General features: G+C 39.4%; 2 protein-coding genes across 2 annotated transcripts in view; both read left to right on the top strand.

Annotated features, from left to right (window-relative positions):
* The first annotated feature begins 207 nt into the window (after positions 1-207).
* Positions 208-10553, top strand: meox2a (mesenchyme homeobox 2a). The gene is made up of 3 exons (XM_023802662.2): positions 208-1019; positions 6553-6725; positions 9529-10553. Exons 1-3 carry the CDS (start codon positions 521-523, stop codon positions 9745-9747), a joined length of 891 nt encoding a protein of 296 aa, XP_023658430.1. The 5' UTR covers positions 208-520; the 3' UTR covers positions 9748-10553.
* Positions 10554-12501: 1948 nt separating this feature from the next.
* agmo (alkylglycerol monooxygenase) overlaps positions 12502-14105 on the top strand; it is a 42719-nt gene continuing 41115 nt past the window's right edge. The window contains exon 1 of the mRNA XM_023802699.2: positions 12502-12712. Within this exon, the coding sequence (XP_023658467.2) occupies positions 12590-12712 (123 nt within the window). The 5' untranslated portion in view covers positions 12502-12589. The remainder of the gene's footprint in view (positions 12713-14105) is intronic.

The raw sequence follows: 14105 nt of genomic DNA, 5'->3' as shown, positions 1-14105 counted from the left end.
AGAGAGCTCAAGTCCAAAATAAATGGCAGGCTGTCCGAAGGCAAGGCCATTTTAATGGCTCAGATTTATTGTGCTCTGCTTTTCCAAGGGCCATCGTTCGCATGTGGTCAGTAGTGCAGACTCTGTGACCCAGCCTCCCTCTCACGTTACACCCTATTTATAACATTCCCCCTCGCCGGCTCCCCCCTCAGAGCAGTTCCTTGGAACCACCTTCCCCGTCCACTGGCTCCGGGCTCCTGTCATCTGAGAATCTCTTCAGTGGCTTATCTCGGGTTCACTGTTTACCCAGTGCAGCCTGGCAACTGTCCGTATGCTTGGGATTATCTCGCGCGCTCCCTTTCAGCGCCGCAGCGAAGCTCTGCTGTCATTTAGCCTTCTTTTGCGGGGAAAAAGTGGAGAAGTGGCTGCAGAAGAGGCGAGACCCGTCAGCGCTCCTTTTGCTCGGATCTTCGGCTGCCTGCGTCTTTCTTTGCACTCCTCGCCTTGACTTTCGGTCATCTCGAGGCTCTCTTTGCATGCGATGGATCACACGCTCTTCGGCTGCCTGCGCAGCCCCCACGCTTCTGCGCAGGCCCTGCACCCCGCATTCTCGCAGTCCCCGCTGGCTCTGCACGGCCGATCAGACCATGTCTCCTACCCCGACCTGTCGGGCTCCTCACCCTCGTGCGTCGTCGGCGGTTACCCGGGCGACGAGGGGCTGTTCGGCGGGCCGCACCACCGCGGCCACCCGGGGCTGCAGCATCACCCTCCGCAGCCGCAGCAGCCGCAGTCCAGCTGGCACATTCCGCAGATGCCCTCCTCTGTGCCCACCAACCCTCGACATAGCCTCTGCCTCCCTCCTCACAGTGCCGCCCCCCCGGAGCTGGGTCCCAGTGGTCCCAACTTGTGTGCCACCACGCCAGGCTTAGGCAGCGGCGCTCCGACGGGGGCTTCCTGCGTACCTGGGGACTTTGGACGGCAAACACTGTCCCCCGATGAGGCAGAGAAGCGCAACAGCAAGAGGAAAGGTGAAAGCGCAGGTAAGACCGGGACAATCGCTACCTCCCCTAAACGCCCCACCCACAGCTTGCTCCCGCTGTTTTGTTTGTAAACACATGGAGATGAAGACAGTGGCAGAAAATATTAACAACTGGTGCATGATTTGACACACTTGCAAAATTGCATTTCAAACTGCAGTCACATCTGTATGTGTGTGCATGTGTATATATATATATATATATATATATATAGTTCAGTTTAGATTTTTTTCTATGTTCACACTGTACATACGTTTTCGGTCTGGTGGCTAATGTGGAAAATGTGATTGTTCATAAGTTATCTATAAATAAAAAAAAATACTTTCTAAAAAAGATTTATGAATTTATTAATACTCTTTCAAAAAAGAATGTCATATTTCAACAAATGATTAAGCTTTATTTGTTAAAATGTATAATAATGAAACGCATTAAAGGCCAAACAGTTTTCTGTATAAGGCATAATTAAATGTAAAATTTATAGCGTGACTTATTTTCATGGTAAGTTAACCTGACCCTTGATTAACAACCTGTTAAAAAAACAATAACGAGTATCAGAAAATAAGACAAATAAATAACCTTATTATATATAGTCTATTATATGCAGTATATAATAAGCTACATAGATTTAAGTTACTAATTTGAGGTTTTATATGTTTAGATATTTCACAATGTCTAATTAAACAGTGAGCTTTAAAATTAATTTCCACAGCCAGTAAAAATGTATTGAAATAGCACCAAAACTAACCTTCCTGATAAACATTGACTTGTTAATTTAAAGACACGACGTTGGTATGTTGACTAGGCTGCTACATTCTTATGATATACATTAAAAATATGTCTCTGAATCCTCAATCAAATCAATTAATGTAGAAATACACACCTGCATTCGTCAAGTTTCAGTGTATTTTTCTGAACAATAATTGGCAATTTTCTTAATTGGGTGTGAAAAGGCATTGTTGTACCACAAAAAAAATTGTCATAAATTTTTTTTTTGGTTCCGCAACGCAAAATGTGAGCAGTTCGGCACCCACATGGAGAGAGAAAAATAATTTTAGGCCCGTCCGTGGATTACACTTTTATCACAAGTATTTGTCGTGAGGCCCCAGCCCAGTTGCGTGTTACATTCAAGTAGCTGTACACCTGAGTTCCACTTCACAATTTTCACCGTTTACCTATTATATTTAAGATTGTAAACTAATCCATTGGAGTAAACCCACAGTGATCGGTGTCCATCATGCCTAACACAAGTTTTTGGAACACTGTAGTAATTCACATAGCTAGCAATTTGACACTTTAAACTAGATCAATATATGTGTAATTCTTTCAGGGTAGACACCATTTCAGAGGCACATGTATAATTTTGTATCACACATACACACACACACAAACACACAGACACCTAGTTGTCAAATAAAAATACTGATTAACAATAAAACAAATTGCGTGACATGATGTACTATGAGTTACTATCGTAAATGCTTTACTATGTGCTGTTGTTTTCTTTCTTATGGAGAATGAATATAAGGCATACAGCTTTAATTACATATTTCTATATTCTGTGCTTTATTCAAGCGTGCTATAAACCACCGACTAGCATGGTACACAAAGCGAAATCTGCACGCCACTTGTTAAAATAGAAAGGAAATTCTTCCGCAGTGGATTATACTTTAGCTACACGACATCAATGCTGCCTGCATTTTTAATTTTTTTTTTGGAATGGCCATGTAATGTGTAATACAGGCCTCTTAAGAGTATGAATAAAAGTAAAAGATAAGCATCAAGCACAGCACTTATACCATAGTTTTAAAACATTTAAAGCATAAATGAAATATGTTTACATTTGGCATGGTTTATAACGTTAGATGTTCTGTGGCTGTGGTGAATTGGAAGTGTCCTTCAAATTTATATAAATTCTCCATACTTAAAGAATGCGTAACACAACACTTGAACTCTAGGGCTCTCTGGTCACAGCTGCCAGAGCACAGTCTTTATTATTTTCCCTTCATGCTGTCACTAATCATTCTTATTACTGAATATGGTTAGCTAGCGGGTGTAGTCACTTGTCCAAATAATGTGATGAGCTCACTGAAAGCGAATGGTTTCATTTGCTGGAATCTGAAACCCAAATGAAACCTTGTATTATTTCACGTTATAAATTAAAATAAGTTGATTTGTAACAATTTATGGCACCAGAATAGCTTTTTTGATTTAATTTAAAATGTTCCTTTTGCTTTCCCTAACCTCGTAAACGTAATTTCCGTTGATTATCACCCCTAAGAGATTACTCTTCCTTTAAAAGTTACTGAGAGGACCAATGTACCTTAACCTTCTAAAACCTGTTTCACATTAGAAACCGCAAAGGAAGTATTTCGACCAACTGAGCTAAGGGTGCCATTGTTTGCACCTGGTCCATTTATTTTTTGAAGGAAGGTCTAATACATTGCCGACGTTACAGAAATTGTATAACGTGCAGAGACTCAACTGTGTTCAAATATCTTATAGTAAGTCTAGGCTTTTTAGGTTTCCAGTTTAAATGTTAACAAGTGACACATTTTCCAAAAGTCATGCTTCAGAACTCATAAGCAGTTTTTCCCTTTAGCATTTCAGGTAAAATCTTGCATCCTGCTGGGTTTTACACGAAAACCACGCGAAAACCGTGCAGAGTCACAATGTCACACTTGCCGTATGCTATCGGTGCTAATTTGGCTTGTCAAGTAAACGATGCCGATCATGTTCACCCATTACTGAAGGCTGCAGAAACATCCAGCTATGGATAGATTGGAAAACCCAAAGCTTAGCGTCATTTTTTGTGTGGCGTCTGTCTTGAGTATTTGCGACCCATTAGCAGTATTAACTAAGCCTTATGATTTATTGCGGCCCAACTGCTGTAGCTAAGGTGTTGTTTAAGAGCAAATCAGACTGTGCTTATCCATTTAGCAATCGTGACCTTGAAGAAACATACGGCTTTTTCCGCATGCCTTCTTTTTGTAGAGAGATGAAAGTCACACCAGAGACCTAATTGCTGTGGTCTAGTGGCTATGCTGTAAAACTGTGGACTGTTTTATTTATAAGTTACTTTGCCTTCAAGCAGCTGCGTCTGTTCTTTCTTTCTTTCTTTTTTTTTTTTTTTACCTAATGGCAGTGTTTACCAGAGAGTAAATAAAATTATAGGCTTGTTTTAATCATGAAAAAATGAAGCCAGGTTTAAGCTGGCTTTCGCTGTAAAGTAAATAAAGAAGGATATAGGGTTAATGACTAAGGGGCATTTGCAATGAGGTGTGAAGTACGAACAAGAGTTTCTCATAAACATCAAAATTACACATTAATACGGTAATTGAATTGTTTCCGAGTCTGAATATTTCAAGCATTTTTTTTTACTGCATTCTATGTAATTGTACAGCTGCTCTATTATGAAGGGAACTGCAAAATAACAGAATTGAAACTGCGTGATAAGCTACCAAGGCGTTCTCTGGCACTTATACTTCCTCTGTAAGATTGTAGCTGTTCTCTATAAATAGGCCACTACTCCAGTCGTAATTGTTTTACTTCTCAGTTATATCCATGTCTCCATATTCGAATTTGGCGCTGTATTAAGTTTACAACAGAATTCTTAATTAAAACCTCGAGAATGAAGTCATAATAATTCGAGTCAAAGTTATGAGAAAAAAATCATTACTTTCGAGAATATAGTCATAATTTGCAAGAATCAAGTCATATTCATTTGAGAATAAAGTCATAAAGTTACGAGATAAAAGTAGTGATTTTTTGGATGCGGCCTTTGGCTTTATTCTAAAAAAAAAAAAAACGACTTTTATCTCGAAGCTTTAGGACTTTATTCTCGAATCATTATGACTTTATTCTTGCAAATTACAGCTTTATTCTTGAAAGTTACGACTTTATTCTCAAGGTTTTATATTTTTATTTTTATTAATAGTGGCCCTATATCTCTGTCGTAACTAAGTCCAGTTAAATTTACATAATAATAAAATGTATCGATGAATATAAATGCAATAACATCCAAAAAAGTCAACATATGTTAAAGGCTGAATTCCACCATCTTTTATGCATTTGTCTGTTTAATTGTAACTGAATATTATAGATGCAAACTTTTGTGATAAAAGCATATTATGATACATTTACAAACATAAAGTGGTATAAAATGACGTTTTAGTCATAAATAACAATTTCAGTAAATCACATGTTGTACATTCTTGGTGGAAAAAACTATGTAAAACTATGTAAAATTTTTTACTAATGTAAAAAAAAGATGTATCCAATGAGCTATCATGTTATTTGCAGCTGAGCCTAAAAATGAAAATCCACAATGGCTGTTTTCTTGGATTATTAAAACACACATTTATTTTCCTCTTATTCAGTCTTTCTTTCCCTCCTGGATACACTGAGCCATTTCCTTGGCTGGCAAGCTATACCTTAATAGTTTATCTTCGCATTGCCAATTGGGTTAGCAGACACTATCTGGCCTTCAAGACTTCAGTACTTGCTACACTAAGCTAATCGGTGCAATAACAAGACAAAGCTTCCTAATAAAGGTCGAGTATCTGATACATAAGGGAATACTATGGGGACTAAGTAACAACAGCACACACATAAGTTTACTGCCATAGCTGTCATTACGTTATTGGTAATATAATACTAGTATTTTCTTACTGGACTATGACTTAATTTTTTGTCTTTTTTGGAATGCTCCATGGTTTGAATGCAATACTCTTGTACATTTTGTTAAAAAAAAAAACAAAAAAAAACCCCAAAAAAACGGATGCCTCTGATCCAGGGGTCATTTCAGTCAAAATAGTTTTTTTTCTCTCAATGGGCACTTTTCACCATGGACACAAAATGAGTCTTGCCATGGACATGCTTGTGTGAACTGGGTGAAGATCCCTGCTCGGGTCATTATGGCGTACAGAGGGGTGACGTGGAACTTGCTCTTCGGCAAGTTAAAGGCTTTCTTGTGTACTACGCTTCTCACTTACTGGAAAAAGGTCCGTTTCGTTTAGAGAGCATTCAGAAATCAGGCGGCAGGGTGTGGGTTTGGCGGGAAGGCTGGGCACAAGTGAGAAATGCGAAGTTATTACAAAAAAACACTGCAGCTGAGCACTAATTGGCAAGCTTGTGATCATAAAGGGAGACACATTATAAAAGCCTGAGGTAAATAAAAGAAGGAAACATATTTTTATACATCCCGTAAAGCTGTTTTGTTCCATATTAAAATCACAAGAGAAGCTGATTCCATTAACAGTGAGACAAATTAACTCCACATTGGAAAGTACTGAAGCCAGTGACTGAACATTTGCCAGATTCAGGAGTATCCCCCTCCACCCCCCAGCAAGTTGCATAGTGAATAAATGGACATAAACAATGGCTGTGTGTTAACAGTATGGCCTAATCATGTTCCTTACCTGATTCCTAACCCACTGTCATTTTATTTACATGTAACACATGCACCTGTCTGTCTATAGTGTTTTCTCTTCCTCGAGTTCGTCATGGAGCGTGCAGAAAGCTTCGCTTTTCGTTTCAGATTCCCAGGACGGCAGCTGTAAGTCAGACATGAGCGGCAAGCCCAGGAAGGAGAGGACGGCGTTCACCAAGGAGCAGATCCGGGAGTTGGAGGCGGAGTTCGCCCATCACAACTATCTGACAAGGCTGCGGCGCTATGAAATAGCGGTGAACCTTGACCTCACGGAAAGACAAGTATGATAGCCGTTTTATATTCGTACGACCTTACACCTTGTTCAATTGCCATAAAAATGTAAGGTGAACTGTAGGATGTTCCGTATGACTGTATTACCCAATCAGCTTATTCAGTTTAAATCAACAAAAATAAGTTTAAGTAAGACTGCCATGCTAATAATGTTCCAGAGTATAAATGAAGACAATCTCTGAAAAAGCCTGGATGTTATTTCTGGAGCAATGCCAGTATAAAGTGGTAATCAGGAGAACAAAAGGATAAGAATGACACAGGCGTGTAAGTGCAGCACAGTAAGACCCTCATTTTAGCCACGGATTTTTGGTGTGGACCACAGCTGTCATCTCGGAGGGTTAGTTCTGTGGGCCAGATGGCCCAAGTATCCCTTCAGCTAGGTAATAAGTAAGTAATGGAAAAAGGAGAGGGAAGTGCTGTCCAGAAAGACGTTTCAGCCTGCAAACTCCCCCTTCCATTTTTAAAAACGACTTCCCATGCATATTTAAATTTATATGCTGCAACATGGCAAGTAAATGCCCCAACATGGTAATTATCAGAGTCAACAGTACATCAGAAACTACAAGCGGTAAAAACCATCACATTCAGGTAATAAAATCCGGTAAAATCCCCGCAAATTTTAATTTTAAGAAATTCCAAATATGTCAAATCTTCTATACCAAGTCCGCACTCCATGTGGAAATGTAACCAAAGATTGTTCACATAAATAGAACTGACTAAAGATTTAAATATCCTCTAAAATGTTTAAAAGCAATAACTATTTTTCTCAGTGTCATGCAAATTGTAGGAATGCAATTCACCTCAGTCACATCCACCACGCAAAGTGAGGTTGATAGAGATCGGCTTCCATTATTCTTGCTGACAATTGTAGTGATGTGTCCAAAGCATTAAACTCAATAGATCAGGAATGTGAATAACTCTAATTAATTTAAAATATATTACATTTACTGATCAATATATAGTCATTGATAGCTATTTCAGAATGTTTCTGAATTTTGCAGATGAGTTTAATGGCTTTGCGGACGGTTTTATACTTGATCATTTATATATACTGACAAATATGTACTTGTATAAATATATAATTTAAAAATTTAAATCTAAAAATAAAAATCACCATAGCTATAAACAATAATTTAATTATAACATCACCAAGATGTAATTAAAACTTTCCTTGGATAAGTGAATATAACAAAATATGTCTCAGGAATGCTTCATATTAGATTGAGAATAAATATGGAAGCTTAAAACCTTTATCTAGTTTAATATCCCTATTGGTTTTAAACAATTTACATAATTTGTAATAATGTAATATACAGGCTACAGTCAAATCACCCCTTTGAAAATTCCACAATAATCTAATCGTTTTTATTTAATTCAGTATTAGCGCTTTTGCAAAGGAGTACAGTATGTTTTCCGATCACACATTTGCAGTCATTGGACCCAGCTGAGTGTCAAATAGAGTAATTACTCTACTATTTTTCCATTTGCCATTATGTGATTTTTTTAGTGAATCCTCTTCAACTTCCAACCTGTCACCGGAGAATCTCATGCAGTCAGTTGCGTGACGGGCATTGCCAAAACCCAACACAAACGTTTGCACTGTTAACCATCTCCCAGGCCATGTGACCACCAGCCTCAGCGTGACGGCCCCTAAAATAAAACCAGAGATGTCCTCCTCGCAGGGTCTTCTCCCATGGCTGGCCCTACCGTTTTAAGCAACAGCTTAATCATCACTCTCAGAGACGTAAATACTGGCCAACTTGTTGAGTAAGGGAAACCAGAAGGAGATTGATGTCCAGGAGCAGATGTGACTGATACATCAGCACATAATTGCTAATATAGAAGTAGCCACTTAAGGCAAACATTACAATCATTAAGACCCTAAAGTTCTAGACTGACTCAAAGAACACAAAACTTTCCATTTGCAGATAAGGACTATTTCTGTTACACTACGTTTTAAATTATTGGTTTATTTTTGAGATGACGCATTTCCTGTGAGTGATGTAACAAGCCCAGGAAAGGGATGCTGAGATGTGTTTCACATCTACATGTTTGTGATGAGATGGTACAGTGGTGTCTCAGTGGACAGGGTTGATGTATCACACCTTCCAGAGTGGAGGGGCTTAAATCCCGCCCTCCATGTTTGCCTGTGGAGTTTACACGATGTCCATGTTTTCACCCACGTTCTAAACACATGCAATTAGCCAAACTAGCATCCTCTAAAACTGGCCTTAGTTTGTGCTACATTGGACTGGCATCCCATCCAGAGCGTACGCCTGTCACCTGTCTGCCTGTCGAGTTTCGCTTATATATTCATGTATACCTATGGGCAGCTTGGAAACTCATTAACCACAGCATATTTGTGGACTATGGGGGGGAACCGGAGTACCCAGGGGAAACCCCACGGTCACACAGGGAAAACATGCAGAGTCTACTCACATGTAGCCGTGGTGGAAACTCGAACCCTGGTCCCAGGGGAGTGAGGCAGCAGTGCTAACCACTGTGCCACCGTGCCATTCACGTGCACGTGTGTGACTGACTGGTGTGTGAGTGTGCTCTGTGATGGATTGGTGCCCCATCACGGGTTGCTCCCTGCCTTGCACCTGTAGCCTCCGCGGTAGGTTCCGGACCCCCTGTGACCCTGAACAGAACAATCGGTTACAGAAGATGGATGGATGGATGGATGATTTATTCATGTTTGGTCACAGATTTTGTACTATTCCTTTTTGGCACGTACAAAAACATGCCGCTTGTTCCAGTGTGTGTAACTCATAGCTTTGCCTTCCTCTACAGGTGAAGGTCTGGTTTCAAAACAGGCGGATGAAGTGGAAGCGTGTGAAAGGGGGACAGCAAGGGGCGGTGGCACGGGAGAAGGAACTGGTCAACGTGAAAAAGGGGACGCTACTGCCTACCGAGTTCTCCGGCATCGCGGGGCTCCACCACTCAGCAGACTCCCTGGCTAATGAGGACAGTCGTGACAGCGATCAGAGCTCTGAGCACGCTCACTCATGATGTGCCACAGACCACATCCCCTTGCCACTGGCCCGGCCTCACCACTCAGGAAAGGATGTGTCTTCCACAGGACTCTATTTTTTCATAATTGATTTTTAAAGGATTTTTTTTTTTAAAGTAATTGATGATTAAATCCACACAAATACGGACACGTTTTACGAGAAAGTATAAGGACATTTTTTGTCACCCTTTAAACAAAAGCAAATTTTGGGAAACAAAATAAGCAAGGGAAAGCGAAAATGTAACTAAACATATTTAAAGTATATGGTTTACTAATGAAAGCAATTTGAACAGCAACATGCAACTCAGTGTCCTGATAAAAGTTCCAAATTTTTTTTGTTTGTTATAAATATGGACAGTTCTGATAAGGCCTTTGTGTTGTGAACATTCCACTGTACGTCCACCAAAAAGAACAGGCAGGGGTTTGCTAATGTTTTGCACTGTTGATTTCTCTCCTGTATCAGTTTCTACTGTATGTGCTGAAAGTTACGATTAAATCGAATTATGATCAAATCAGATGTGCAGGTTGTGCAAATAATTATTTTGTTCAGCATATATATGTACATATATATATAAAATCTGTAAATAATTATCAGTATTTTTATTACCTTCATTCATTCTAATGGTTTTCTATCAACAGTATACTGCTTGCCGTAATAAACTTTGCTTGTAAGTTGGTGGAATTGACATTGTGTCTTTACTGCCTTAATGACCCTTTTTTAAAATTTCTGTGACAAAAACTAAACTGAACACAATGATGCAAACTAAATGTCTTATTGATTAAATAAAACTATACCTCCACTAAATGCACTACCCCTTCTTTCCAGAGCTTAACCTTAATGCGCATGTGAATATTTCCGTTGTACATGCAGAATGCGATACTCATGTCCATGGGTTGGATGGAAAATGCACTTTTTTCGTCAAAGGCAAGGCCAGAAAATGTCAAGTGACGTGTTTCACACAGACCAGATTTTATTCTGAAAAAAAAGTTTAATTCTACTGTAAGGCGTCACCATTGTACAATCACAATGTGAATGTACATTCTATCTCCGTGCTTTAAATCTGGCAACTCTTGCTTTATTTAAATTTTTTTGTGTTGTAGTTGGAGGTAAAATGAAACCTCTGGGTTTTAGTGTTTCAGGTTTGAGACCTGTTCACAGGTATTAGCAACAAGAGGCTTTGCTGAAGTGGATTCATTTCTAAGTGTGCTCTCAACCTCTTTTGTTACTGAATGATTGAAAACAAAGCTACTATTACACATGGTTAATTTGTTGCCATTAAATGAATATTTCTTCTGTAAAACGAAAGCATGCTTTTGGAAGTGTGTTAATTTAGTCCGGCTTGGCAGCATTTCAGAGAATGCTTGGTTGCACTTTTGGCTTGTCTCTGTGATCATAGATGGAAAAAGGGAGTTATACATTATTTGTTATTCATAAAGATATAACATTTTAACAGACAGATTATATAAGTGAAATGATTTTCAATATTTTATTAGCTAAATCTTGTATGTTTCACATGCAGAAAACACCTCAAATGGAAACACAATATAACTCAAGATGATTTGTCTAGCATGTTATGCAAAATGTAAAAAGTGTTCAAATGCCAAAAGAAAATGTGTCCATGCATGCACAAGCATCACTTCCTTTTTCTGCTTCTCTGACGAGACCACGAGGCCAAAAGATGCCAAAGCATACGTTTATATCTCCAATAAACCGTGCTGTTTTTAATACTTCAGGGCAATGTTTTCAGCCTTGTTACTTTTCATGCAGAATGTTCCCTTCAACCTTGATTCATCATAGAGATACTTTCCTTTTACAGGGAAGGCAATATTGTTGTAACGGCATGTCCGGCCAAAAACAACACGGACTGCGAAAAACGTTTCAGCGCCGCGTTTCAGTACCTGTTTGACTTTCCAAAAATACGCCGCATAGGCGTTGATGGTTAATGTACAATGGGCTATGAGACCCAGAGACCAACTGAATCATCATGGCTGGCGTCTATGTAATATCTAAAACACATATACTGCAACTGCAGCCAAAAGCGATGCCAAAATACTGCAGTTGCATCTGAAGGCTTTTAAAATATTAGCCTTCTGAAAGTACACGAATAGCAACGTTGTATAATTTCTTTTACCTAAATATGAAGAACTGAAACAATAAAAATGTTTTTATTAGGGTAATTTAAAAAAAAAAAATTCGGATGTTTGCAAAGGTTAAATACACATTTGATGTTCCTCTGTAATACTGTTACTGTAATTTTGTATACTCTGCTTACCTTTGCAAAACCAGAAATAACCAGGCTGTAATGTTACATTTCCTGTATTTTTTTCATAATTTTTTCCCCTACAATATTCACTTATAATCAGACACAATGAGCATCAATGTATTGTTTCGTTATTTTATCCATAATGCTAACATTTGTTTGGATATCACTACAGGGCTGGAACATATTGGCCTTTCCGGGACACTTGCAAGTATCACTGAATGAGTATTTTAACACCTATGGCTTAAATTTATTGTCATTAGAACAGATAAGTAGCGAAATGAGGCTTAATCTGTTGTATAGCGCAGAGATATTACGTTTATACATTCTCAAAAAAGTAACGCAAAAAGTTAATGTAAAAATATAGTTCAGGTTCTGAAATTGCAAATTCATTCACAAATAGAACAAGCAATGCGCAGCAATACAGTAAGTTTCAGTGTTAACAATGAACACAGGCACACACAAACAGAATAAAAGTCACTTTCACAGCGGAGTCCACGGTTATCTTAAGGACTTTGCCCTGCGGGCTAAACGCGCGGTGTATTGCACGCCATCGCTGCCATTCCAGCTGCCCGCGACGATGGCGGGTCCAGAAGCGGCGGCGCTCTCCGCCTCCCAAGGCTTTCGCGTGATGTTTTACCTTCTCACGCCAAACGAAACGTCTTTCGAGCGGGAGGATGAAGTGCCCGAGTACGTCAACAAGGTGAGCTTTCGGCCTGAGGGACGCCTGCCGGGATCGCCCCCCATCCGCCTCTGCGCCCCGGCCACAGTAACCATTTACATTTACAGCATTTGGATTTTGGCAGACGCCCTTAGCCAGAGCGACTTACATAAGTGCTTTAAGACTCTACAATGAATTTTTCCCGATACTAGCTCAATAAAACCAAGGCTATGAATACCATCGATCTAATACTCTGTTGGGAAAGTGCGTTTTTTTTTGTTTTTTTTATAAAAGGAAAAAACTGAGTATAATGCCAGAAGTGCTAATTCAGGTATTTCTGGAAAAGTTGTGTTTTAAGTCGTCTTTTGAAGACATTCAGTGACTCAGCTGTTCGGACATCTAGGGGGAGTTCATTCCACCAACTTCGTGCCAGAACAGAGAAGAGCCGAGAGGTGTGTCTTCCTTGTGCCTTGAGGGGTGGTGGGACCAGTCGAGCAGTGCTGGAGGATCGGAGAGATCGTGGTGCAGTGCGGGGTGTGATGAGGTCTGCGCTCCCGTAGACTCTCGTATAGGAACTTGTCAGGTTCTGAAACTTATGCAGAAGTTTGGACCGTCAGCAGCGGATAGTTACCTGACCGCCGACCCCCCCTAATTCACACCGCCGACAGTTAGTTTAATACACGAACCCGAAAATAGAAAATATACTGTACTTCGAACGCATTATAAAGAATCAAAAATACAGAATTAAAAATATAGTAAGAGCGAAAGAGCGTAGAGCTACAATTGTTATACTAAGCTTGCTAAGTTTCTGCAAGTATGATACTTCCTGAAATACAATGTGATGGCAACCGGCCATGTGAAAGGCGCGGCCATGAAAAAGCTTATTTTATGGTCACTTGTTGGAATACTTTCATGTTTTTCCAGTGCGGATTGCAGCTCTCATGTATAATTGAGGGCATTTCCATGACCGTAATGCCACGCCGAAAATGCGGAATAAACTTATTAATGTTAGACCTTTTCTAGGGATTTTGTTTTGACGGATTCACCTCGAACCTTGTCACCACTACGTACCTGTATTGCTCACAGGTTTGATATATGTGTACAGTAACATAAATACAGTAAAATAATCTAGGCCTGCATTTTCATGTGATATATATCAGCAAGGTCCGCTTACCCTGAAAAAATAACAATGCAAATGACAACAATTCAAACAATCTCCAATTGTGTTTATTATTATAAAATCTTAATGGACGTGTTACATTGTACTCCTTGCACATTTAAAAAATGTCATTGGATATTGAGTAAAATTGGCGGTCACATATGTACAGTTGACTATTTGCATTCTAAGCAATTTGTAGTTTGTGAAATAGATTTTTAAAAAGATTATATCTATACCCTAAACTCCCAAACGCACTAAGTTATATGTCTTCGCTTT

This window comes from Paramormyrops kingsleyae, chromosome 9 (assembly GCF_048594095.1).
Source record: "Paramormyrops kingsleyae isolate MSU_618 chromosome 9, PKINGS_0.4, whole genome shotgun sequence".
NCBI classification, from domain to species: domain Eukaryota; kingdom Metazoa; phylum Chordata; class Actinopteri; order Osteoglossiformes; family Mormyridae; genus Paramormyrops; species Paramormyrops kingsleyae.
The sequence above is the reverse complement of the archived record's forward strand: the minus strand, read 5'-3'. Positions and strand labels throughout refer to the sequence as shown.

What these genes read in the sequence shown, in the direction of transcription:
- meox2a (XM_023802662.2), top strand. Translation starts at nt 521, where the DNA reads ATGGATCACACGCTCTTCGGCTGCCTGCGCAGCCCCCACGCTTCTGCG. An exon ending in GAGGAAAGGTGAAAGCGCAG is followed by an intron (nt 1,020 to 6,552) that starts GTAAGACCGGGA and finishes TTTTCGTTTCAG; the next exon opens with ATTCCCAGGACGGCAGCTGT. An exon ending in TTGACCTCACGGAAAGACAA is followed by an intron (nt 6,726 to 9,528) that starts GTATGATAGCCG and finishes CTTCCTCTACAG; the next exon opens with GTGAAGGTCTGGTTTCAAAA.